The sequence below is a fragment of the Oryctolagus cuniculus genome, chromosome 5, assembly GCF_051225735.1.
Source record: "Oryctolagus cuniculus isolate XC-2025 breed Fujian yellow rabbit chromosome 5, ASM5122573v1, whole genome shotgun sequence".
In the NCBI taxonomy this organism is placed as follows: domain Eukaryota; kingdom Metazoa; phylum Chordata; class Mammalia; order Lagomorpha; family Leporidae; genus Oryctolagus; species Oryctolagus cuniculus.
In genome coordinates this window covers 52,676,215-52,700,077 of record NC_142871.1, presented here as the reverse complement: position 1 = coordinate 52,700,077, position 23,863 = coordinate 52,676,215, and the positions used below count along the sequence as shown (strand labels likewise).

General features: G+C 38.0%; 1 protein-coding gene across 2 annotated transcripts in view; it reads right to left on the bottom strand.

Annotated features, from left to right (window-relative positions):
- Positions 1–529: 529 nt before the first annotated feature.
- GOPC (golgi associated PDZ and coiled-coil motif containing) overlaps positions 530–23,863 on the bottom strand; it is a 48,626-nt gene continuing 25,292 nt past the window's right edge. Inside the window, exons 2-9 of one of the 2 annotated variants that reach the window (XM_017344849.4) lie at positions 21,424–21,588; positions 19,882–19,905; positions 14,939–15,114; positions 13,644–13,809; positions 8,946–9,041; positions 7,267–7,431; positions 4,607–4,787; positions 530–3,849 (exon numbers count right to left, since the gene is read on the bottom strand). In XM_017344849.4, coding sequence (XP_017200338.2) covers positions 3,719–3,849; positions 4,607–4,787; positions 7,267–7,431; positions 8,946–9,041; positions 13,644–13,809; positions 14,939–15,114; positions 19,882–19,905; positions 21,424–21,588 — 1,104 coding nt within the window. In that variant the 3' untranslated portion in view covers positions 530–3,718. The remainder of the gene's footprint in view (positions 3,850–4,606; positions 4,788–7,266; positions 7,432–8,945; positions 9,042–13,643; positions 13,810–14,938; positions 15,115–19,881; positions 19,906–21,423; positions 21,589–23,863) is intronic. The other variant, XM_051854385.3, reaches the window with a different exon arrangement.

Here is a 23,863-nt window from a genome sequence, read left to right as displayed (position 1 = left end):
AAGTGAACCAGCGGATTGAAGACCTCTCTCTCTCTGTCTCTGTAACTCTGCCTTTCAAATAAATAAATAAATCTTAAAAAAATTTTTTTTAATTATGTAACTCAGGTGTTAAAACTGAAAGAATATTCTCTTAAATAGTACCTATTATAATTGATTTTCTATATTTTTTTTAATCAGTGTTCCCTTCATAAGTAACATTGGCTGCCACTATCTGAAACACAACATGAAGCCAAAGCTCTCTGCTAAGTTTCAACAGAAAACTGGTCCCATAGTTGTTCCAGCTGTTCCCTTCAGCCAATACATTCTGAACTAACTCAGATTAAATGGTTCTTAGGTCAAAGAGATAATTCCTACAAAAAAAAAAAAAAAATGTTCTACAATATAACAGGTTCAGGAACATAGTAAAGGTTCAGCTTTGCATGGACTTCATGACATGTTGGTACAAATAATAAATCTACTTAAAATATACAATGAACCACAATATTTAATGTGAAAATACATCATGTTTTAAAAAATGAGATCAGTACCATTTTAATGTAGAAGATGCCACTTTATTTACAAGCTAATAAAAAAATATTAAACTCAACTAGATATAATACATTTGGCATAAATCCTATAGATTTGAGGCCAACCCTAAGTGAAAGACTGGATAGGTGGAATAATAGATTACATAATAAGGATATCAAATAATGTGCAATTTACACATGTATCAATGTATCTTTCTGTTTCCAAACATGAAAGCAAAGCAATTCTACTGTGGTGGGGGGAGAAAACAGCAACACAGGCAGCTGTGCTAACTTTTGATAACTGTTCAGTTAAAAGTACCTAGACCCATGGAATTTCCATTTTTTAAATAACAGTCCCATAACCCAGTGTTGCTTTTCTATTACATTTATAAGAGACATTATAGAAGGGGTTGGCTCTGTGGCATAGCAGGTAAAGCTGCTGCCTGCAGTGCCGGCATCCCACATGGGCATCAGTTTGAGTCCGGGCTGCTCTACTTCTGATCCAGCTTTCTGCTATGGCCTGGGAAAGCTATAGAAGATGGCCCAAGTCCTTAGGCCCCTGCAACCCTGTAGGAGACCCAGAGGAAGCTCCTGGCTCCTGGCTTTGGGTCAGATCAGCCCAGCTCCAGCCATTGCAGCCATTTGGGGAGTGAATCAGTGGACGGAAGACTTTTTCTCTCTCTGCCTCTATGTAACTTTGCCTTTCAAATAAATAAAATAAATCTTTTAAAAAAAAGACATTATAGAAGAGAATTTAGAAGTTTAAATATATAAACACATACAACCCTCATAGTCTATTGAAAAAGTCTAAATTATTCTGTTTGCATGTGTATTTTTCCTTTTCTTTTCTTTCTTTTTTTTTTTTTTTTTTATTGTAATGGCTTTGCATTAATTCCTCCCTTATCTGTTTGGTTTTCTCCTAGAAACTTCAATGTTACATGAGTTTCTTCCCTATAAATGAGAAAATGTAAAGACTTTAGACATTGAAATTCCTTGTTCAGCCCCAAAGACCAGAGATTCTAAAATGAACTTTAACTAAGCTCTGTCTAACCTCTGACTTGACGCTCACAGTAGCATCTGAGCAACAGCACTCTCCTGAACACTTGCAAACCACTGTGAAGCAGAAACAAAATGGAAATTAACCTGTGGGATTTTAAACTGCTCAGAAAGCTTTCCATTCCGTTTATCAGCCCTTGAGAGAAATTTATATCATAACCATCTTATACAGCCCTTCAAATTACAGTAAACTCAGAGAAATGACAATTTAAGGTCCTAAATATAAGTAGCTGTTGAAAATCAAAGGGTTGCCAGCTTCCATTTCCACATTTTCTAAGGATTTAGTCGTAACACAAAGAAAAAAAAATGTTTTCTGAACAGTCATCACAGGCTGTGTTTTAAGAATAACATGGTTTCATGTCATAGAAAAAAGTTTTCAGATCTGCTACAACAAACTTTTCTCTTTTTGGACTAAACGAATACACCAGCTAAAATCCATTGTGCAGATCTCATGGCATGTGTAGGGGTATGTGCTTGGTGTAGGAAGAGTACAAGAGGAAAAAATACTTTTTCATCTCTTAATAGTCCTAGCCTGTCAGGAGCAAACATAACATGTAATTTGCTTATTCATTTGTATAATTATTAAATATAAGCTTTTGCTTCCAGGCAATGTTATGCTACAAAGTATTTTAATACCAGTAACAATACACACTATGAAGTGCACTTCTATTACAAATTAACATAGTGATACACAGATGAACAAAACCACTCAAAACAAACCATAAATGAGCAAAACTAAAACATTAAATTTATAAATAGCAAAATCATGAAATAAGGTATATACAATTTATAGATTTAACTTTGAACAAATAGTGCATCTGGGAAAGACAAGAAATGTATTTTATCACATAACATCTGAATACTAGAAAGGTAGATACTGATAATACTCTAAAAGTCTTCTAGACTTTCTCCCACGTAATAGTCCCTTAAATGTATACCCTTTAAAGTAATATTAGCAAAACTATCACCTCTTTATATCCAATGTTTTGACTCTGTCAGTAGGGCACAAGAGCCTGCAGAATGGCAAAGAAGAGAAGAGGCACTCCATGCTCTCCCTTGGGACAAGAGAACTAGCAATTTCAGAGTTTATATATGAAAAATGCTTTAGTCAAATATGTTCTGTCATGAACACCCATCCAAATATCTTTACCTCATCTTGCCCACCTTGGTCCTGACTTTTTCAGATGATTGGCAAATCAGTTACTTAGAAAACTGCTGTTTGAATGCAATGTATTTTATGACACAGTAATAAATTTGAGCTTTTCTGCCAGAAAAATTTATCTTTAAGTGCTAGGGCTATCACAAGAAAAACAATGAACAACTTAAAATGTATAAAACCGACTTTTGTGGATTCCAGAAAATAAGCATTTGAGTCTAAACATTAATAGTGTAGTGCTCCAATATCATGCACACAGATCAACATAATTGAGAACAGATATGTTACACTCATCTGCATTTCTTTAAAAACCGAAAGTAAAATGTACAATAACTTCAGAAACTATTTCTAGTGCAGCATTGATTGATAAAAGATTAAAGAAAACTATTTTGTACTGCATTGAATGAAGTTGGAAGGCAAACTCACTACAATGTATGATTATTAAGAACTGATTTAGATATCAGAATGCACAATAAATTTTTATAAAAGAAATAAAATCATTCTTTCAGTTAAAAAAAATTAAGTCAAGTTTACATCTCTGCCATTCATTGAATCAAGCTCTGTCCCTTGAAATACCACAAGTTAACATTCACAAATATATAGGGTGAATTCATGTACTCTCTTATATTTAAAAGTTATTTCTTATAAAATTCCCATTACCAATGTCCTTCTACTAAATGGAAAAAGGAACCAAATAAAACAATAGTGCTTCATTTGGTACTTAAGAGCCTAGTTACATCCCTTTGGGAAACACATGCTTTGGTGCTTACAATTTCAACAAAATCAAAGTTTCTTTACATGCAATAGCTAATTATGGTACACCACAGAAAACAGGGAATTTTACGCATTTAGAATTGTTCACATGAAGCCCTGAGGTACCTGCCTTTCATTTAAGCAACAAACAGCCTCCCTTGATCTTGAACAGTCTTTGTCACCATCTTCCCAATGCCCCAAATTCAAAACAGTCTGATTAACAATCTTGTCTGTAGATACAGTCAATTTAATAAGATTTTTTGTGATACAGACTGTGCAGATCATCTAATTTTGAAGCACTGTCATCTAGTGGAGTTTCACTTGAACTTCCCAGGTCTCCATTTTCATGTGTATCAGTTACTGGCTTCTTATTATATTCTGAAAGAAAGGAAAAGAAAAACAAAATAAATAGATGATTTTTGCTTTACTGAGAAAAAAATAAAGGGACGTCCTCTAAAAATGATAGTAGTAAAATAAGGCAAAATTAACAGGGTTTTAGATTAAGTAAGTTAGCAATTCAGTGTAAATATCCACAAAGTAAAAAAGGACAAATGATGTCTTAATATTAGCTATGATGAAAAGCTCTGACCTCACTAATTTCCCTAAAAATATCAGAGACCTCAGAGATCCACAGAACCAATGTTTTATGTAAAAGAGAATGCTTGAATTTTCCTTCAAATATGTGTATGACAGCAAAGGAACACAAAGTTCTGTAAGATCACACATTCTGATTCTAATAACAACCTTAATACAACAGTCTATACTATTTATTCAGACGAAGCCTACAATTCATTGTACTACAGACAATTTGCATTAACACTTAACATTACATTAAGATATACATGCCCTAAAAATAAATAAATGGTTTTTGTTTCAGATTCTAGAAAATTTGAATTTTATTTTTCAAGGATCATTTATACTTCAGTAACTGGTCATATAGTTAATAGTCCAAATGAATCTAGAAGAATATGTATATAAATTGAATTTTAGCAAAATGACCACTGCACAAGCAAGGGAAAGCTGTTCATTCCTCTGGTTTCCCCAATCTCAAACATTTTTAACTGAAGAACATCTAAGGCCTTCCAATTTTAAAAACTCATAAAGAATACATCAATAATAATCCAGTGATTTTTACCTTGTAACACTTTGATTTCCCCACTTGCGTCTTTGGAACTAGCACCAGGATTGCCACCTCCTTCTAATTCATCAAGGTACAAACGGTAACGATGTCCACTCTCATCTTCATATTCTACATTTTCATCATCAGAATCCACCTCAGGAGCCACATAAACTACTTCAAATTCAATCTCTCCTCTCTAAAATAGGGGGAAAAATGAGGAAGTTAGGTAACTGCAATTGGATTTAAAAAAATAAAAAGGATTTTCAAACCCTTTGGAGGGAGACTTAGAGATGGGAAAACTCAGATAAAACCCCTTTCCAGACAACAAACAATGGAATTCTACAATCAAAAGAAGCAGAAGGGCTATAAGAGTCTATATGTCCAGACCATCCCCAGGAATCCTCTAAGTCAGTAATTTTAATTGTGGTAGCTCTTTCTACTGGTTATGGTATTTTTGCCGATAGATCTAAAATTGTAAAAAGGATGTCAATTACTAAATAAATTTACAGAATTTGGAAAAAGTGATCAGTTTGTCAAACTTATTTTGCCATTTTGTAGCTCAAAGAGCAATTCAGTAAAGCTATCTAAATGGTCAGATATTATACAAATTTTACACAATTTCCTATTTCTTACTGAATAGATCTTGAATCTTAACTTTCACTGAATACAAGATACACTGTTAATCAGGGTTATTATATAGCAAAAACAGTAATTACTATGTATACTGCACAAAAACATACAGCCTTCAATCCTCAGGATAACTCTACTATCGTTTCTTTCACAAGAATGAGAAACCTGAGTGAGTCCTAGAGCAAGGAATTTACTTTCTCATATGATGAACAAGTATACAGAAAAATAGGAATTTGGCTCCAAATTGCTCTATTATGCTAAAATAAATGTGTAAAATTTATACTGTTATTCTATAATAACAACTATATTTTATGTTTAAAAATTTGAAACTACAATTGTCATTTAATAAGAAACTATGGGGCCAGCGGTGTGGCGTAGTGGGTAATGCTGCCTGTAGTGCCGGCATCCCATATGGGCGCCAGTTCGAGACTTGGCTGCTCCACTTCCGATCCAGCTCTCTGTTATCGCCTGGGAAAGCAGTAGAAGATGGCCCAAGGCCCCTGCACCCATATGGCAGACCAGGAGGAAGCACCTGGCTCCTGGCTTCAGATCGGCGCAACGCGCTGGCCGTAGCAGCCATTTGGGGGGTGAACCAACAGAAGGAAGACCTTTCTGTCTTTCCCTCTCACTGTCTAACTCTGCCTGTCAAAAAAAAAAAAAAAAAAAAATGATGGCCCAAGCTTGGGCCCCTGCACCCATGTGGGAGACCCAGAAGAAGCTCCTGGCTCCTGGCTTCAGATCGGTGCAACTTCGGCTGTTGTGGTCATCTGGGGAGTGAACCAGTGGATGCAAGATCTCTCTCTCTCTGCCTCTCCTTCTCTCTCTGTGTAACACTGACTTTCAAATAAATAAATAAAAGAAACTATAATTACTACATACAAATCTGATGGCTGCAACTCTCTGAAAATTATGGCCTATCTTTGCTCAAAAGAAAGCATGCCATTTCTGATTGCTACCCACTAAGTTAAGTCTCTTTGATGCTTCTCTTTCCTGGAAGTTTAAGGTTATATCTCAGAATTTTAATATGTGCTTACTGTTTCCTTAAAATTACCCTCTTTGTAGTTCCTTTCCCACAGTCCCAGCCATCCCACTCTTGTGCTAACGGGTAACCGCCACGTTGTGTTGCAAAAACACTACCTTAAGAGGTTAAAGTAGCATTCTTTGATCTCCCTCATCACATAATGCTCTAAAAATCACACTGTGAGAAACAGATGGATAATGCAGAGGTCTCTAAAGTTCTTGAAGACACAATTAGATTTGTGGCTAGCTATCATGGAGGCACAGATTTCAGGCTTTACATGAGAAAGGGCTTTCTAAAAATCCATACGGTGGGGCAGCCATTGTGATGGAGCTGGTTACACTTAGGATGCCTGCATCCACTTAGGATGCCTGCATCCCATATTGAAGTGAAGGTTCCAGCCCCAGATCCCTTGCTTCTGACCCAACTTCCTGTTAATGTGCCAGGGAAGGCCACTGATTGCCATCTACATGAGACAGCTGGATAGAGTTCCTGGCTCCTGATAGCAGCCTTTCTTTGTCACCCTGTGTTTCAATTAAACAATTTTCTTAAAAATATCAGCACCGTACAATAATGGAATGGATTGCTTGATCATTAGCAAATCCCCTTTTTAAATGCAATTATTTAAGTAGTAATGTGCAGATTCATGCATCACGTAGGTTGAACCAATGAGTTATAATTTTTCAACTTGCTCCTGAAGTGTCAAATCCTGTTCTGAGTACGTTACATGTATTAATATACTTAATTCCTTCAGCTCTCTTTCAACATCTACTGCACATGAGGACACTGAAGCAGAGCAATTAAGAAATTTGCTCCATTACACAGCCATGGAAAAGAGTAAGCAAAACTGTCCTTTTCAAACAAATCTGACTAAAAGTCATCTAGAAAAGTCTCGAATGAAAGAAAACAATTATCTATCTATAAACACTTTACAACTAAAGAAACTTCATAGGTGAGTATAAGGTATTTATTTAGTAGTCAGAAATAACTAACCCATATATGCAATTTTTATGCAAAGAGAATTCACCTGCTGGGAAAGAATGGTTACAGCTTCTTTATGCTTTGTGTCCCTTAGGTTAACACCATTGACAGCCAAAATAGCATCCCCAACATGTAGCCCTCCACATCTATCAGCAGGCTGTCCTGGATGGATCTCTGAGATGAGGATCGGAACTCCATGTTCTTTCCCACCCTAACAACAATAAAAAGGCAATAAATTAGTTAATTGTTCATAAAGTTCAGTCACAGACTATTCTAGAAATAAAATATTTTTCTAAACATTTCTTTCAATAAGCACCTATACTGTGTGTAAACATGCTGGGTGAAATTTTATTACTTAGGAATTGATAGATAAATTATTACAAGCATCAGATTTATAGTGTTTTTGTAAAACACATTCCAGGGGTAAAAACAAAAACAACTCTCCAGTTGACTAACTGTAAAACATAAATTAAAATATTTATATATTTATATATTAGCTAATTCACAGCACTATTACATTTTATCATCTCTAAATCATTATGAATGATAAGTTCAATTATTTTATGTAAGAAAGACTAACAGTTAAGACAAACCTCAATTTCAGAGATGCTAAGGTATGAACAAAGACGCAATGTAGAACTGAAGAAATACAGTGTAGGTACCTATCACTTTCTAGCTTGTTTCACAGTGGTTTGTGTGCTTATGTGTTTATGCCTTATTTTGTCCTAATAAAATTCATGCTCTTTGAGGGCAGCACATTAAAAAAGTGTGCATTTAATGAGTTTAGATTAGATGAACTTTCTGTTATAATTTTTATATTAAGCAATGCTGGGAGACAGGTGAACTCACACAATGTCTATGTATTAACAAATGAAAATTACAGTAAGTCACTTTGTTCAGTAAAACACTAAGACTATAACAAAATGACTCCAAATATATGTACTTTATAATAGACTGCTCTTAGGAATGCTAGCCAAGCCAACTATTTATAATGGCATTAAATGTAAAAAAAAGAATGTATTTCAGACCGGTATTGTGGCATAGCAAGTAAAGCTGCTGCCTGCAATGCCAGCATCCCATATGGGTGCCAGTTTGTGTCCTTGCTGCTCCACTTCCAATCCAGCTCCCTGTTACTAGCCTGGGAAAAGCAGTGGGGGATGTGGCCCCTGCTACCCAAAGTGGGAGACCCAGATGGAGTTTATGGCTTCTGGCTTCAGCCTGGTTCAGCCCTGGCTGTAGCAGCCATCTAGGGAGTGAATCAGTGAATGTAACATCCCTCTCCCCACCCGGACTCCCACCCCCATAACTCTGTCAAATAAATAAATAAATCTTTATATATGTGTGTGTGTGTGTGTGTATTTGAATCCAAGAGCCAATAAAACCTGACAGAAATGAGACAAGAGAAAGACAGCACATAGGAAAAAGAACAATACAATCTGGAGCCATTTACCATAAATGAAAATAGCCATATGTATTCCAAAGGCTTCTAGTAGCATCACGTTATGTTATTAGAACTATACCCTGAATCATAATGAAAATTTAAAACTGTGCCTTATAAAGATACACACAACAAAAATATTTATACAAAAGTACTGAGCCCATCATGATCTATTTAGTCATCTAGAAAATCTATCCAGAATACTTTGCTTCCCAACACTGTACAACAACGAAGCATGACTATACTAGTTAATTACAGAAAAGGAATCTGGAAGCACTACTTCTTACTGTAATTGAAATGCCAAGGCCTTCATGGTCTTCCTTCAGGAGGAGAACTTTTCTAATTGGACCAACACCTTGGCTTTTCTTTAAGGAGTCTTGGTCCTTATTGGAGGGAAAAAAATGAGAAAATCAGTACCACTTAACATACCAAATAAACTCAGGCTATACAATGTACTTTTACAAGTCTTTATTGATTTGCAGGTATAAACATGTAACATAATGTCACAAAAGCAACTCATAATATTTGAAAAATGAAAAGTTATCCTGTTAATATGATGAAATTTATCAATGATTTTTCTCATCCTTTTGTCAATTTTTTAATATTAATACATCCCTTTTCAAACTGCAAGGTATCACAAAGCAAGTTACTGCCAGGAAATGATGGTAAGCATCCTCAAGAAATAAAAGTTGGTAAATGTCTATATCTTTACTGGGAAATATCTACAAGATATACACCCATTTAACTTGATTTGTGGAACTGAAAACCAAATTTCCAACTGAATCATTAATTACTGTTTCATTCCTGGAATGTACCTCTTAAATAATAAAAGACCTTCCTCCATTAATAATTCCTTTTCTGGGGCTAGCGTTGTGTTGTAGTGGGCTAAGCCTCGCCTGCTGGCATCCCATATGGGCACCAGTTCATGTCCCTGCTGCTCTTCTTCCAATTTAGCTCTTTGCTTATTGCCTAGGAAGGCAGTAGAGGATGGCCCAAGTGCTGGGCCCCTGCACCTGCGTGGGAGACCTGGAAGAAGCTCCTGGCTTCGGATCGGCTCAGCTGTAGCCCTTGCTGCAATTTGGGAAGTGAGCCAGCGGATGGAAGACCTTTCTCTCTGCTTCTCTCTTTGTCAGTAACTCTGCCTCTCAAATAAATAAAATCTTAAAATTTAATAATAACTGCTTTTCTGGTACCTCTACTCTTTCTTCTCTATGAAACTCCTTTTGTATTCAGCAGATAAACAAATCAAATCTTGGGGCTAGCCCTATGGCTCAGCGGGTTAGCGCACTGGCCTGAAGAACCAGCATCCCACATGGGCACCGGTTCTAGTCCCGGCTGCTCCTCTTCCCATCCAGCTCTCTGCTATGGCCTGGGATAGCAGTGGAAGATGGCCCAAGTGCTTGGGTCCCTGCACCCACATGGGAGACCTGGAAGAAGCTCCTGGCTCCTGGCTTCGGACCGGCGCAGTTCCGGCCGTTGCAGCCAACTGGGGAGTGAATCATCAGATGGAAGACCTCTCTCTCTCTCTCCTCTCTCTGTGTAACTCTGATTTTCAAATAAATAAATAAATAAATCTTTAAAAAAAATTAAATCTCTCCCAGTTTTAAAATACTGACCCAATGCAAACAGAAAAAAAAAAATCCTTCAATCACTCACTCTTCTGTAGCAACTATTTTTCTCTCCCTTTGCCTAACACCCATATAAAATTCATCCTCACCATATCTACTTTCCTCCTTCCCACATTTAGTACTTTGATCATTTTAATTAGCAACACTAGAATTTTCTTCTCTGTTCATTGGTAACAAGTATTGCTACATCCAATTAATATTTGTTAGTCACTACTTGAATCCTTCAAAAAGTTGATACTCCTCGCTATCCTTCCTTGAAACCCACTCTTTTCCTTGGTTTCTATTATATTAATTTCCTACGTGGTTAATACCTGACAACTCCATCTCAAGCTCCTTCTGACACTTACAGGTTTTCTCTTTTTTTTTTTTTTTGACAGGCAGAATTTGACAGTGAGAGAGAGAGACAGAAAGGTCTTCCTTTTGTTGGTTCACCCCCAAAACGGCCGCTACGGCTGGTGTGCTGCGCCAATCCAAAGCCAGGAGCCAGGTGCTTCCTCCTGGTCTCCCATGCAGGTGCAGGGCCCAAACACTTGGGCCATCCTCTACTGCCTTCCCAGGCCACAGCAGAGAGCTGGACTGTAAAGGGAGCAACCAGGACAGAATCCGGCGCCCCGACTGGGACTAGAACCCAGGGTGCTGGCACCACAGGCAGAGGATTAGCCTAGTAAGCCACAGCGCCGGCCACTTCACAGGTTTTCACCTTTGGTCTCTCTCTTTTTTTTTTTTTTTTTAATTTTTTGACAGGCAGAGTGGACAGTGAGAGAGAGAGAGACAGAGAGAAAGGTCTTCCTTTTGCTGTTGGTTCACCAGCGCACCGCGCTGATCCAATGGCAGGAGCCAGGTATTTATCCTGGTTTCCCATGGGGTTCAGGGCCCAAGCACTTGGGCCATCCTCCACTGCACTCCCTGGCCACAGCAGAGAGCTGGCCTGGAAGAGGGGCAACCGGGACAGAATCCGGCGCCCCGACTGGGACTAGAACCCGGTGTGCAAGCACCGCAAGGCGGAGGATTAGCCTAGTGAGCCACGGCGCTGGCTTTTTATTTTTTTATAAGTTTCCTTGGTGACTTAATCAATTCCATGGTTTCAATTTTTTTTTAAATTTGTTATTTATTTATTTTTATTTAATAAATGTGAATTTACAAAGTGCAACTTTTGTATGGTTGTGGCTACCCCCCACAACTTCCCTCCCTCCTACGGCCCTCCCCTCTTCCACTCCCTCTCCCATCCCGCCCTTCATCGAGTTTCATTTTCAATTACCTTCATATACAGAAGATCAACTTAGTATACACTAAGCAAGGATTTCAACAGGCTGCACTCACACAACCACACAAGGTATAGGGCATTGTTCGACTAGCAGTGTTGTTTTTAAGTTTCATAGTAAAACACATTAAGGACAGAGATCCTACGTGGGGAGCCTGTACTCAGTGACTCCCGTTGTTGATTTAACAATTGGCACTCTTATTTATGACATCAGCAATCACCCGAGACTCTTGGTATGAGCTGTCTAGGCTATGGAAGCCCCTTGAGTTCACCAACTCTGAACTTGTTTAGTCAAGGCCATATCATAGTGGGGATTCCTTCCTCCCTTCAGAGAAAGGCGCCTCCCTCCTTGATGGCCTGTTCCTTCTGCTGGGGTGTTGTTCATCAGGATCTTACATTTAGATCGTTTTTTGCCACCATGTCATGGCTTCCCATGCCTGTGAGACTCTCATGGACCTTTTAGCCAGATCCGAATGTCCCAAGGGTTGATTCTGAGGCAGGAGTGCTGTTTTGGGCATTTGCCATTCTATGAGTCTGCTGTGTGTCCTATTTCCCCTGCAGGATCATTCTTTCCCTTTTAATTCTATCCTTCATTGTTTGCTTACACTTGTCTTATTTGTGAAATCTCTTCGACACTTACCCTATCTTTTTGATCGGTTGTGTACTTATACTTGTCACTTTACCAAGTGCGCTGGCATTGGTACCTGCCTCCTTGGTAAGACTGAGCTGAAATCCCCTGGCACATTTCTAGTTCCCCCATGGTTTCAATTATAATAGATGGATGAATTCCCTAATATCTCTTCAACTCAAGACTTCCCTCTTGAATGCTAGAAACATAAATCCAATTGGATTTATCTTGGATGTCCTACTGACACTTCAATACTATACATGTAAAACTGATCTCATCACTACTATCCCAAAACCTTCCTTTTCTAAGTGACAGATATCTAAGTCACGAAGCAACAGATATCACTTAGTGACCCAAACCACAAACCTCGATCTTCCTTCTCACTCACCTACTTAACCAAAAGAGGCCAGTCACCAATCAAGTCCTCCTGTTTCTAATTCTCTCAAGCCTGTCCTTCTTCCCAAATGTCTCTTCCTCTGCCTTCATTACTTTCTCTTTGGATTACCATAGTATATTTCTAATGTATCTCAACTCAGTTTGGTTCTCTGCCAATATGCACTCTTCACAATACAAAAATAACTGTTAAAAATAAGTACACTATTTAATTTAGAAGTCTCTTGATTATCAGGTTAACATTAAACTTGCTTTATTTAATTTTAAATAACCTTTGTATCTGGCCATGCCTAAAACTCCCACCTCATATTTAGCCACTTTCACAAGCATGCTTTTATCACTCAGACACATCTAACACAAACTATTTTGTCTCCTCAATGTTTTCATTTCCCAAATCTATAGAATCTACAAGTTAATGAGGACCACTGGTGTCCTAGAGAAGACAATGGCATAAATGCACACTGCAGTCCTACTTTTCCAACAACTCTAAGTACACATCAATTATTCTTAGAATAGTTTTCACACAGGCAAGAAATTATTTTCCCATTTAAGGCTATACTTTAATCTGGTACTAAGATATATGTGCCACTGTGAAAGAGTTAGACATGCTTTCATTATTAATGTTTGCATTATCAAGCAGCTGTTGTAATAAAATTTAATACAGATTTATTCAAGGAAAAAGGAAAGCTCCTATACAACAGTGGCAGTAGAAACAAGCAATTAGACACAGATCTCAAATTCTGTCTTAATTCAAGACTAAACAGATGTGAATGTTAATTCAGAATCTACATTTGGATTTTGTTACCAAATCCCCCTTCAATAACAATTGCAAAACATTTGCCACTTTGTCAATATAGTCACAGTCTCAGCTAAGCTTAAAGTCAAGAATGCCCAAGTATGACCCAAGAAAATTATGAAATGTGATCCAAAATACTCATACTAGCATTTGCTAGAAATGGCTGTCTGCAGAAATACCATGCTCTGGGCCTACTAGAATAAAAGAAAGAATGGAAATGACTTGTGAGTAAAGAAAGAATGGTGTGTTGAATAGAAACGAGCAGCAAGACAAACATACATGGCCTGGTGGTGCTTGCATGGGTCGTTTCAAGTCATTGCGTCCTCTACAGGCTCTGATGACAGTTTTGTGACGATGCAAATGTATTTCAGCTTCTAACTGGTTCCAAAGTTTATCATGGGCGGGTCCCTTCATATCTCGTCCTAGTAATTGTATTTGTTGTACCCTTCATAAAGGGAAAAGGATCACATAGTTAGCTTTCCATTATGTTACCCCAGAGATAAATGAAGAGAATTAATGAACATAAATCATTCTGGCATAAATATCAATTAGCAAAAAAACTAAGACTCAGGAAATTTCTCTCAGGTTTATAAAGATATGAAAATGCTGAAAAAGACAGGTATCTTCCAGGAAAAACCAGTCATGTTTTGAAAAGGAATGAGTGACAACTTAATTCAAATACATCTTAATTCAAATACATCTAAAAATAATTTATGAGATTATGCCAATGAACATGCATTTTATCATCTTACATGCAAAGTAATTTAACTGAACTCCAGTACTATGAATTATTAGCTTTTAGAAGAGATTAACTCCACACATTTTAAATGACAATTTCTTTTTACAGTTATTTTAATTCACATAACATCTTAAAGTGACATTAAAACCATGAGCATAAATGATAATTAAAACAATGAGCATATTGATAAAATGATTTAGTACTAATAGTAAATCAACAGTTTGTAAATAATTTACTTAGCAAAATTAATGCAAGCAGAACTCTATTTTTCTGCTAAAAGAACTAATATTAACTTAATTCTAATGTATTTTCTTGAGGAGCAAGGAAGATCAGGTGTCCGTGATCACAGAAAAATTTCCCTACAGATGTCCTGCTGCACGTATGAACATCACATCTGTCATGGTATCAATCCAGGAAATAACTGAAAAGTCCTGCTCTGCAGAGAGGATCACAATTTATAGTTAGTTATTATCAGAGTGTGTATTTGTGTGTATAAAGCATATTTATTTAGAAAGGATAAATAAATTGCAATATATGAAGGTACTTTAAAAAGTTCATGGAAAAAACAGAATTCAAAGGAAAGTATATTTTGGTGCCAAAAAAAAAAAAAAAAACTGAAATCCTTGAAGAGTTCTTTCACAATATATGCATTTCCCTTGAACTTTTGAAGAGCCTTTGTGTGATACTGTTGCTATTAATTTCATAGCAAGCTATAATCAACTGTAAAATACTCCTAAAGGTTAAGATTAAGGTTTTTTTTTAACAAGATATAAGAATAATGCATTAAATATGCAATTTATCACCTAAGAGTACAAGAATTCCCATTTTTACACACCTTCCTGCTAGTTCCTTATCCAAGTACTTGGCAGCCAGTCTTGCTCCATAAACTTCAGCCTGGAGAACAGCTATATGTCTACGAAGGGCCTCATTCTCTTTTCTCAACAATTTAACTTCAGCTTCAAGTTGAGCTTCTTTCACTTTTTCTTTTTTGTTTGCTTCAAGCTCTCTTTCCTATTGTCAGTTTTCAAAAAATTACAGCTTAGTGAAAATACATTTAAAACTCCTTACCATTAGTTCATGTTCCTAAAAATACACAAAAGCGTAGTCTACGAGTCTAATGCAGACAGCATATTTTAAAAACTGCCACTTCATTTCATGTTTTCATAAAATGGACACAGAGGTTCGGATCTGCTTTTTTTCTTTCTTTTAACTTGTACGATAATATCTTGGAATCACTTCTTTAGAAGAAAATGCCATGGGCCATTCTCAGACTGAAGATATTAACTGAAGGAGTTTTCTTGAAGACACGTTATCACAGATTAATAGAAGTTATTTCTACAGAACGTTGAAAATGTTACTTATCTTCTAAAACTGACTTTAAAAGCTAGAAAAAAAAATAGTCTCTCTGATGGTTGTTCCCAAATCCATAATTAACTTTAATGCAACAACCCAATAAAAGCAAGTTAAAATCATTCAGTAAACTTAGAGATATATTTTATAAATAATTTATCCAGTAGTTCTCAACAAACTTACAATGCTTAAATTAGAAGAGACAGTCTAGCTTTATGGAGAACACTTTATAGTTATGGAGAATTTCTGGTAACAACTGCATTTAAGACATTTTCACATCTAAACATTTCTGTAGGTAAGCCTATCTACAGTGAAGATGATCACTAAATTGTGGTATCTGGTCATCTATCTGTATGTTCAAGTACATGTGGAACTGTTTTCTGAGGGAAATACTGGCTTGCCTTGCTTGCTGACAAATAGGATGATCATCCACTCTCTCACAAGAAGATGCCATTTGATGCTTCACAGGGTGGGTAATCCATACATGTAAGTGTATAGGTAATGTAAACTCAAGATCTTGGCTATCAAATTTTTATAAGTTCATATGTGAGAAATAATGTTTAATTTACCGTAAAAGTATAAAATACTGTCTCTCTATTCCTCTAGATCAAGGGGTATCAATGTAAATGCTTTCAGAATACAAACACAGAACAGACAGGCAGGTACAACACAAAGCTGAATGCAAAATGAAGTTACAAAACTCCTTCCCAAAGGCAGGCAAATCCAAACTGAAACACACACTGAGACTGTGTGGCCAGGCTAAACCCTTATGAGAGTGGAATAAGAGTCCTAACAGGTATCTTCAGAGTTGTTTTTGATCCAAGAAAATCACCGAAACACTTTAAACTTGCAGTTATTCTCAGTAGAAGTACATTTGTTGACTTCTGACTGACTTACAGAATCAATAAATCCTAGGAAAATATGGCATACTTATGCATAATACGGATAATGTTCACTACATCGCCATGTCCGTTTTATGATATCCAAAATCTAAAAATTCTTTCTTTGAAGGAAACAGCAAATGGTAATTTTTCTATTGCATATGCACTTACTATTTTAAGTAATTATTTCCCTTTTTATTCTGGATATTCAGAAGCTAAGAAACAAATTTAAGCAAATCTTTAGCTAGTCTTGAGAAATATTTTGGTATTAATTTAACTGTCTGCTCCAGTTCACTGATTAAATCAATACCAAAAAATGATGCATTCAAATACAAAACAGTTAGTATCATGATCTTAATAAATATGTATTTTAAATATATAAACACACAAGCTAAAACCAATGTGTACTACCAAATGCAGGATATGTTTATCACTTCTTTGACTAAAAATATTTGTATAGGGGCTGGCGCTGTGGGTAAAGCTGCCACCTGTGGTGGCAGCATCCTCTAGGAGTGCTGGTTCAAATTCCGGCTGCTCCACTAACAATCCAGCTCTCTTCTATAGCCTGAGAAAGCAGTGGAAGATGGCCCAAGTCCTTGGGCCCCTGCATCCACATGGGAGACCCAGAAGAAGCTCCTGGCTTCAGATAGGCACAGCTCTGGCCGTTGCAGCCATCTGGGAAGTGAACCAGCGGATGGAAGACCTCTCTCCTTGCCTCTGCCTCTCTGTAACTCTGCCTTTCAAATAAATACATAAATCTTTGAAAACACAAGGAAGATTAACAGGGTTTTTTGATGTATTTTTTTAAATAAAATACAACCATTAGAACACAATTTCTTTTTTTTTTTTTTTGACAGGCAGAGTGGACAGTGAGAGAGACAGACAGAGAGAAAGGTCTTCCTTTGCCGTTGGTTCACCCTCCAATGGCCACCGCGGCCGGCACGCTGCGGCTGGCGCACCGCGCTGATCCGATGGCAGGAGCCAGGAGCCAGGTGCTTTTCCTGGTCTCCCATGGGGTGCAGGGCCCAAGCACCTGGGCCATCCTCCACTGCACTCCCTGGCCACAGCAGAGGGCTGGCCTGGAAGAGGGGCAACCGGGACAGAATCCGGCACCCCGACCAGGACTAGAACCCGGTGTGCCGGCGCCGCTAGGCGGAGGATTAGCCTAGTGAGCAGCGGCGCTGGCTAGAACACAATTTCTAGATTTTCTTAAAAATGTGGAATCTTTTCTCTGTTATTCAGGGGCTTTCAGGATCTTTTTTTTTTTATATATTCCAAAGTAGTTTTAAGTTTATAAAGCAAAACTTGTGAAGTAGTATGAATATTTCCCATATATCCCACACCCAGCTTCACCTATTACTAACATTTCATGTTAGTGTACTTGTCAACAGTGAACCACACTCAGTTTCCACCAATTTTTTTTAAAGATTTATTTATTTAATTGAAAGCCAAAAATAAGAGACAGAGGCAGAGAGAGAGAGAGAGAGAGAGAGAGAGAGGTCTTCCATCTGTTGATTCACTCCCCAGATGGCTGCAGTGGCCGGAGCTATGCCGACCTGAAGCCAGGAGCCAGGAGCTTCTTCTGGGTCTCCCATGTGGGTGCAGGGGCCCAAGGAGTTGGGCCATCTTCCACTGCTTCCACAGGCCATAACAGAGAGCGGGATCGGAACCGTGGAGCAGCTGGGACTTGGATTGGCCCCCATATGAGATGCCAGTACTGCAGGCGGCCACCTGCACACCAGTACAGCACCAGCCCCCCACCCATTTTTTTTTTCAAAGATGTATTTATTTACTTAAAAGGCAGAGTTACAGAGACAAAGAGAGACAGAGATCTTCCATCTGCTGGGTCACACCCCAAAAGGCTGCAGCTGGGGCTTGACCAGGCCAATTGCAGGAGCCTGAATCTCCATCCAGGTCTCTCATGTGAGTGGCCAAGCACTGAGGCCATTTCTGATGCTCTCCCAGGGGAATTAGCAAGTAACTACATAAGAATGGAGCAGCCAAGATTTGAACTGGCACTCATATGGGATGCCATCATTGCAGGCAGTGGCTTAACCTGCTATGCCACAACACTGGTCCCTTCACTTATTTTTTTTTTAATCCAAACTCCATCTTTTAGATATTGTTTTTAAAGGTCATGTAAAGCTAATAATCTAGAATCCTCCTCTTATAGCAACTTTGGAATTAAAATCTAATTTGGGGTTGGTGCTGTGACATAGTAGCTTAAGCCTCTACCTGTAGGGCCAGCATCCTATATGGGTGCCAGTTTGAGTCCCGGGTGTTCCACTTCCTATCCAACTCCCTGTTGATGGCCTGGGAAAGCAGTGGAAAATGGCCCAAGTCCTTGGGTCTCTGCACCTGTGTGGGAGACCCAGAAGAAGCTCCTGGCTCCTGGCTTTGGATTGGCCCAGCTCCAGCTGTTGCAGCCATCTGGGGAGTGAACCAGCGGATATTGAGACCTCTCTCTGTGTCTCTCCCTTTCTGCAATTCTGCTTCTCAAATAATTCTTTTTTAAAAAATCTAATTAATTTCAAAATCAGCTTCCTAAAAGGGAGGTATCAGCTCCTAAAGAAACCACAGTTTGGATAACATTACCAAAAAAGTATTTTTTAATGATGTTTCCTGAGGATGGTGCCATTTCAGAAAAAGCATTCCCAGAAGACCAAGATTTCTTTGCTTTATGGGCCAAAGAGATTTTGAGGATTATTCCCTTTCAGTTTCTTTAATGAGCTATTTATAGTAATGAAATCTGCTAAATAGATTATGTTACAACTTTATTTTAATGATTCAAACCCCTAAATAATCTGACAAAGTCTTGATCTTGAAATTAACAGATGTAAGCAAGAATAGGATTAAGAGAAGTTAATCACTTCCATATTTACAAATACAATATTTTTGTTTCTTTTTAATCTGTTTGTGATTAGGTAACAACCAAGAAGTTCATTTTGTATTTAGGTATTCAATGTGTATCTTCATAACAACTGAAACCCTGAGACAAATTGGAACCTGGTAAGGACAGAGAGGTGGGAAAAATATTAAGAACTTATAAGTAGCTATTTTCTAAAATAATTTCTGGTAAAGCATTTCAAAGTTCAGTTGTTTTAAATGACTGCACAATTATTTTCAAGACTTGAAAAATTGAAATACATGCAGTAGATGAAGAAACCAACATGCACATTCTTTTTCTGGGAATACATTCAAATAGGAAATTAAGAGGGTTAAAAACTAGATTTGTTCATTATAGCTTTAATGGCTGTAAGTATTACTCTTGACAAGTCGAATCTGAACAAAATACAAGGCTCAGAATGTGAGAAATTGAAGAATTCTGAAAATAATGGCTATAAAGCACAAACAAAAGAAAAATTATAAACAACATGCAGTGAGAAAAGAGCAATGGGCCAGCTACCCACTGACCTTTTCACTAAAAAATTTTCATCATTAACATGATTTTCCAATATACACAGTGACAACATGTAATTTGCAAAAATAAAACACTAAGAACACTTCAGCATGACATATTAAAGCAAAACAGAAATGACATACTTACCAGCTCCTCCACAGAGGGGACAGACTTAAGATATAAGAAAAAAGTTTTATAGTTAGAAAATCATCAAACAAATTTATCTAGTGGTATAATCATGACAAAGAAAATTCCAATATGTTGAAACAGATTTGGAAAAAATTCACTAGAAAAAATGTTTGCAAATATGTAAACAACAGTAATTATATAGCATTGGGTTAAAAATTTTTGTTTTATCAAATTAGTTCTTATAATTGGTTCATTGCTCTTTCTATTCTAGTATCTGATTTCAAATCTAATATTAAAACCTCAGGAAAATTATTTTCTTGTGAGAATGTGGATTGTTTCTTAGTTTTCACATCAAATATCTCAAGGAAGCAAATATGATCTCTTATTTCAATTAAATAAAACGCTATTAAACATAGGTTCACAGAAGTTCAAAATTCAAGAGGACTTCAGGAAAATGAGAATGTTCATTCTAATAAATGATAACATGTTAGTACTAGAAAGTAATCAATGAAATGAATTGAAAACAAGTAAAATTCAAAAATATATTACTGCTATCACCTCAACATCATTTTCATACGCTGCCTCTCCCAAGCTGTATGTGTCTTCATTGCTGTGTCCCCACAGCATTAACAGAATGTCTGGCACACGGTACATACTCAATACACAGGAGACTGAATTGAAATGAGGCTAAATTTTTTTTCTGTTTAAACAATCTACACTGATTAATAGTATTAAACTTAGATAATGAAACAATAATACAGATGTCATGAAGTGTTCAGTGGCAGAGAAAATGCTTATACTAAGAGTAAAAGAATGTGTTACTAGTTGGCATCCAGTTTTATTTTGTGCTTCCTTCTCATTAACAAAACTGTGATTTTACTGGAGGTGGCCACATGACCAACTCAGAAAACTGACAAGCAGTTTTTGATAGCCAGTTAGATGCTGGCAGAAATGACTGAGGAGGATTTCATGAAAAGCCCTTTAAGGAAGGCTAACACAGCTGAGAAGCATCTTTTTGCCCTTTCCTTAGATTCATCCCCTTCCTGCATAGAATGCAGACATTACAAAGCCTGAAGATGGAAACCAGGAGCTAAAAATGGCACAGCACAATGACAGAAGGAACCTGGCTCACTGATACCTATGGAGCTGCCTTATTAGCTCTGCACTGCCTGCCTCAGAGAATCTGCCTCTGAGAGAAAGGCAACTACCACTCAAAAGTAATCTCAATGTTATTCGAGATTTCTGTTCTATATAGCTGAATTTAATCCTGATATAATAGGGTAAAAATTGTCTTTTAATCACAAATACCTTTTAGATACATTTATACTCATATATACATTTTAAGTAGGAAAAATTATCTTGATTAGCAGCTGGTTATTGATATTATCACAGATTATCTCTTGCTGATAAGACTGTGAGTAAACTTTTCCTGTATTTTCTGAATTTCCCACAATGAGCACAGGTTAATACTTTATAAGTTAAAAACCTCATTAAAAATTGTCCTCTCTCCACCCTCTAAAATACACATAAATACATCATGTCACTCTTTAAATTACTTACCAATTTTGCCTTAATGGTACCAGAGTCAACACTTTGACCAGTTTTAGCATGAAGCTGAAGCTGAATAGAGTGCAGCTGTAAAAGCTGATCATGGACTTCTTTCTCCAATACAACTTTCTCTGCTTGGGTCTCCGTCAGTTCAGATTTCAGATCCACCAATTGTGCCTTATAAAACAACAATAAAAACATTAAGTATACTTAATTTTCTTTATTTTTACTCTATTATTGCCCAAGAATGACAAAAGACTATTTTTGAAATGAATGCATGACACCAGAGGGCTATAATCTGACAAAGATACAGGACCTCCATCTAAATGGATAGTCAATACAAGTGAGACAGCTGAGTAGCAAGAGAACTCTACTATAAAGAGTATCTTCTAATAACATGAATGTTACTTCTTCTTTTTTTTTTTGGACAGGCAGAGTTTGACAGTGAGAGAGAGACAGAGACAGAGAGAAAGGTCTTCCTTCCGTTGGTTCACCCTCTAATGGCCACTGCGGCCAGCGCACTGCACTGATCCAAAGCCAGGAGGCAGGTGCTTCTCCTGGTCTCCCATGCGGGTTTTGGGCCCTCCACTGCCTTCCCGGGCCACAGCAGAGAGCTGGACTGGAAGAGAAGCAACCGGGACAGAATCCGGCGCCCTGACCGGGACTAGAACCCGGTGTGCCGGCACCGCAGGCAGAGGATTAGTCTATTGAGCCGCGGCGCTGGCCATTACTTCTATTTTACTTGGCTTACTTTAAGAATCTTTATCTACAAAGTTGATGAAAATATTCACATAATGGAATGCTTCATTATCCTTACAGATAATGTGCTATGGTGGTCCAGCACCATCAACAATACATTGAGGGAGGGGCCAAAAGTGGTATTCTGTCTTCTACTCACGGACTACTAACCCAAATCAATTTAACTGCTATCTTGTGAAGTTATTTCAAGGGCTAAACCATCAGTTACTGAGATTACAGTAAGCCAAAATATCAGTGTTCATTGTTAAGTTTTCAGTTATAGTACAACAAAAACAACTCATTAGGATCAGTTGCCCATTTGATGCAAAGTTTTAAACTTTTTTTTTTTTTTTTTTTTTTGACAGGCAGAGTTAGACAGTGAGAGAGAGAGAGCCAGAGAGAAAGGTCTTCCTTCCATTGGTTCACCCTCAAAATGGCCGCTACGGCCAGCGCACTGCGCCGATCCGATGCCAGGAGGCAGGTGCTTCCTCCTGGTCTCCCATGCGGGTGCAGGGCCCCAAACGCTTGGGCCATCCTCCACTGTATTCCTGGGTCACAGCAGAGAGCTGGACTGGAAGAGGGGCAACCGGGACAGAATCCAGCACCCCAACTGGGACTAGAACCCAGGGTGCCGGCGCCGCAGGTGGAGGATTAGCCTAGTGAGCTGTGGTGCTAGCCGAGGTTTTTTTTTTTTTTAAACAGCTTCCAGGTCCTTTAAAAAGTTTACTTATTCATTTTTGTTTATTTGCAAGGTAGAGCAATCGAGAGAAAGAAACTTTCATTTGCTGGTTTACTCCCCACACGCCCCAAACAGCTATGGCTGTGCCAGGCCAAATCTTGGAGCCAGCAGCCCCATCTGGGTCTTCCATGTGGGTGTCAAGAATCCAACTACTTGAACCACCACCTGCTGCCTGCCAAGGTGTAAGCAGCAGAAGGTGGCCCAAGTACTTGAGCCCCTGCCACCCACATGGGAGGCCTGGATGAAGCTCCTGGCTTTGACCTTGTGCAGTGCTGGCTATTGTGGTCATCTGTGGAGTGAACCAGTGGTTGAAAGATCTCTCTCTTTCTCTCTCTCTTTTATCCTCTGTCTCTCCCTCTCTCTGTAATTCTTTCAAATAAATAAGCAAATCTTAAAAAAAATAAAAATAAAAAAGTGAGGCTGGATACAATAAATGGTTTTGGATGATAAACTAAAACAGGTATTTAATCTGATAGGAAATCATTACATGGTCTTAATGGTTATCTGTTTTAATTTTTAATAACACCTTTTTTGAGATATAATACTACAAAAGTCACTGGATAAAAGTGCCAAATTTAATGGCTTCTGGTGTTTGTAGTTATGCAACCATAGTCATGATGTGATTTTTAAAACATTTTCAGCCAATTACATTTTTTTTTTTTTTTTTGACAGGCAGAGTTAGACAGTGAGAGAGAGAGAGCCAGAGAGAAAGGTCTTCCTTCCGTTGGTTCACTCCCAAAATGGCTGCTACGGCCAGTGCACTGCGCCAATCCGATGCCAGGAGCCAGGTGCTTCCTTCTGGTCTCCCATGCGGGTGCAGGGCCCAAGCACTTGGGCCATCCTCCACTGTATTCCTGGGTCACAGCAGAGAGCTGGACTGGAAGAGGGGCAACCGGGACAGAATCTGGAGCCCCAACTGGGACTAGAACCCAGGGTGCCAGCACCACAGGCGGAGGATTAGCCAAGTAAGCCTTG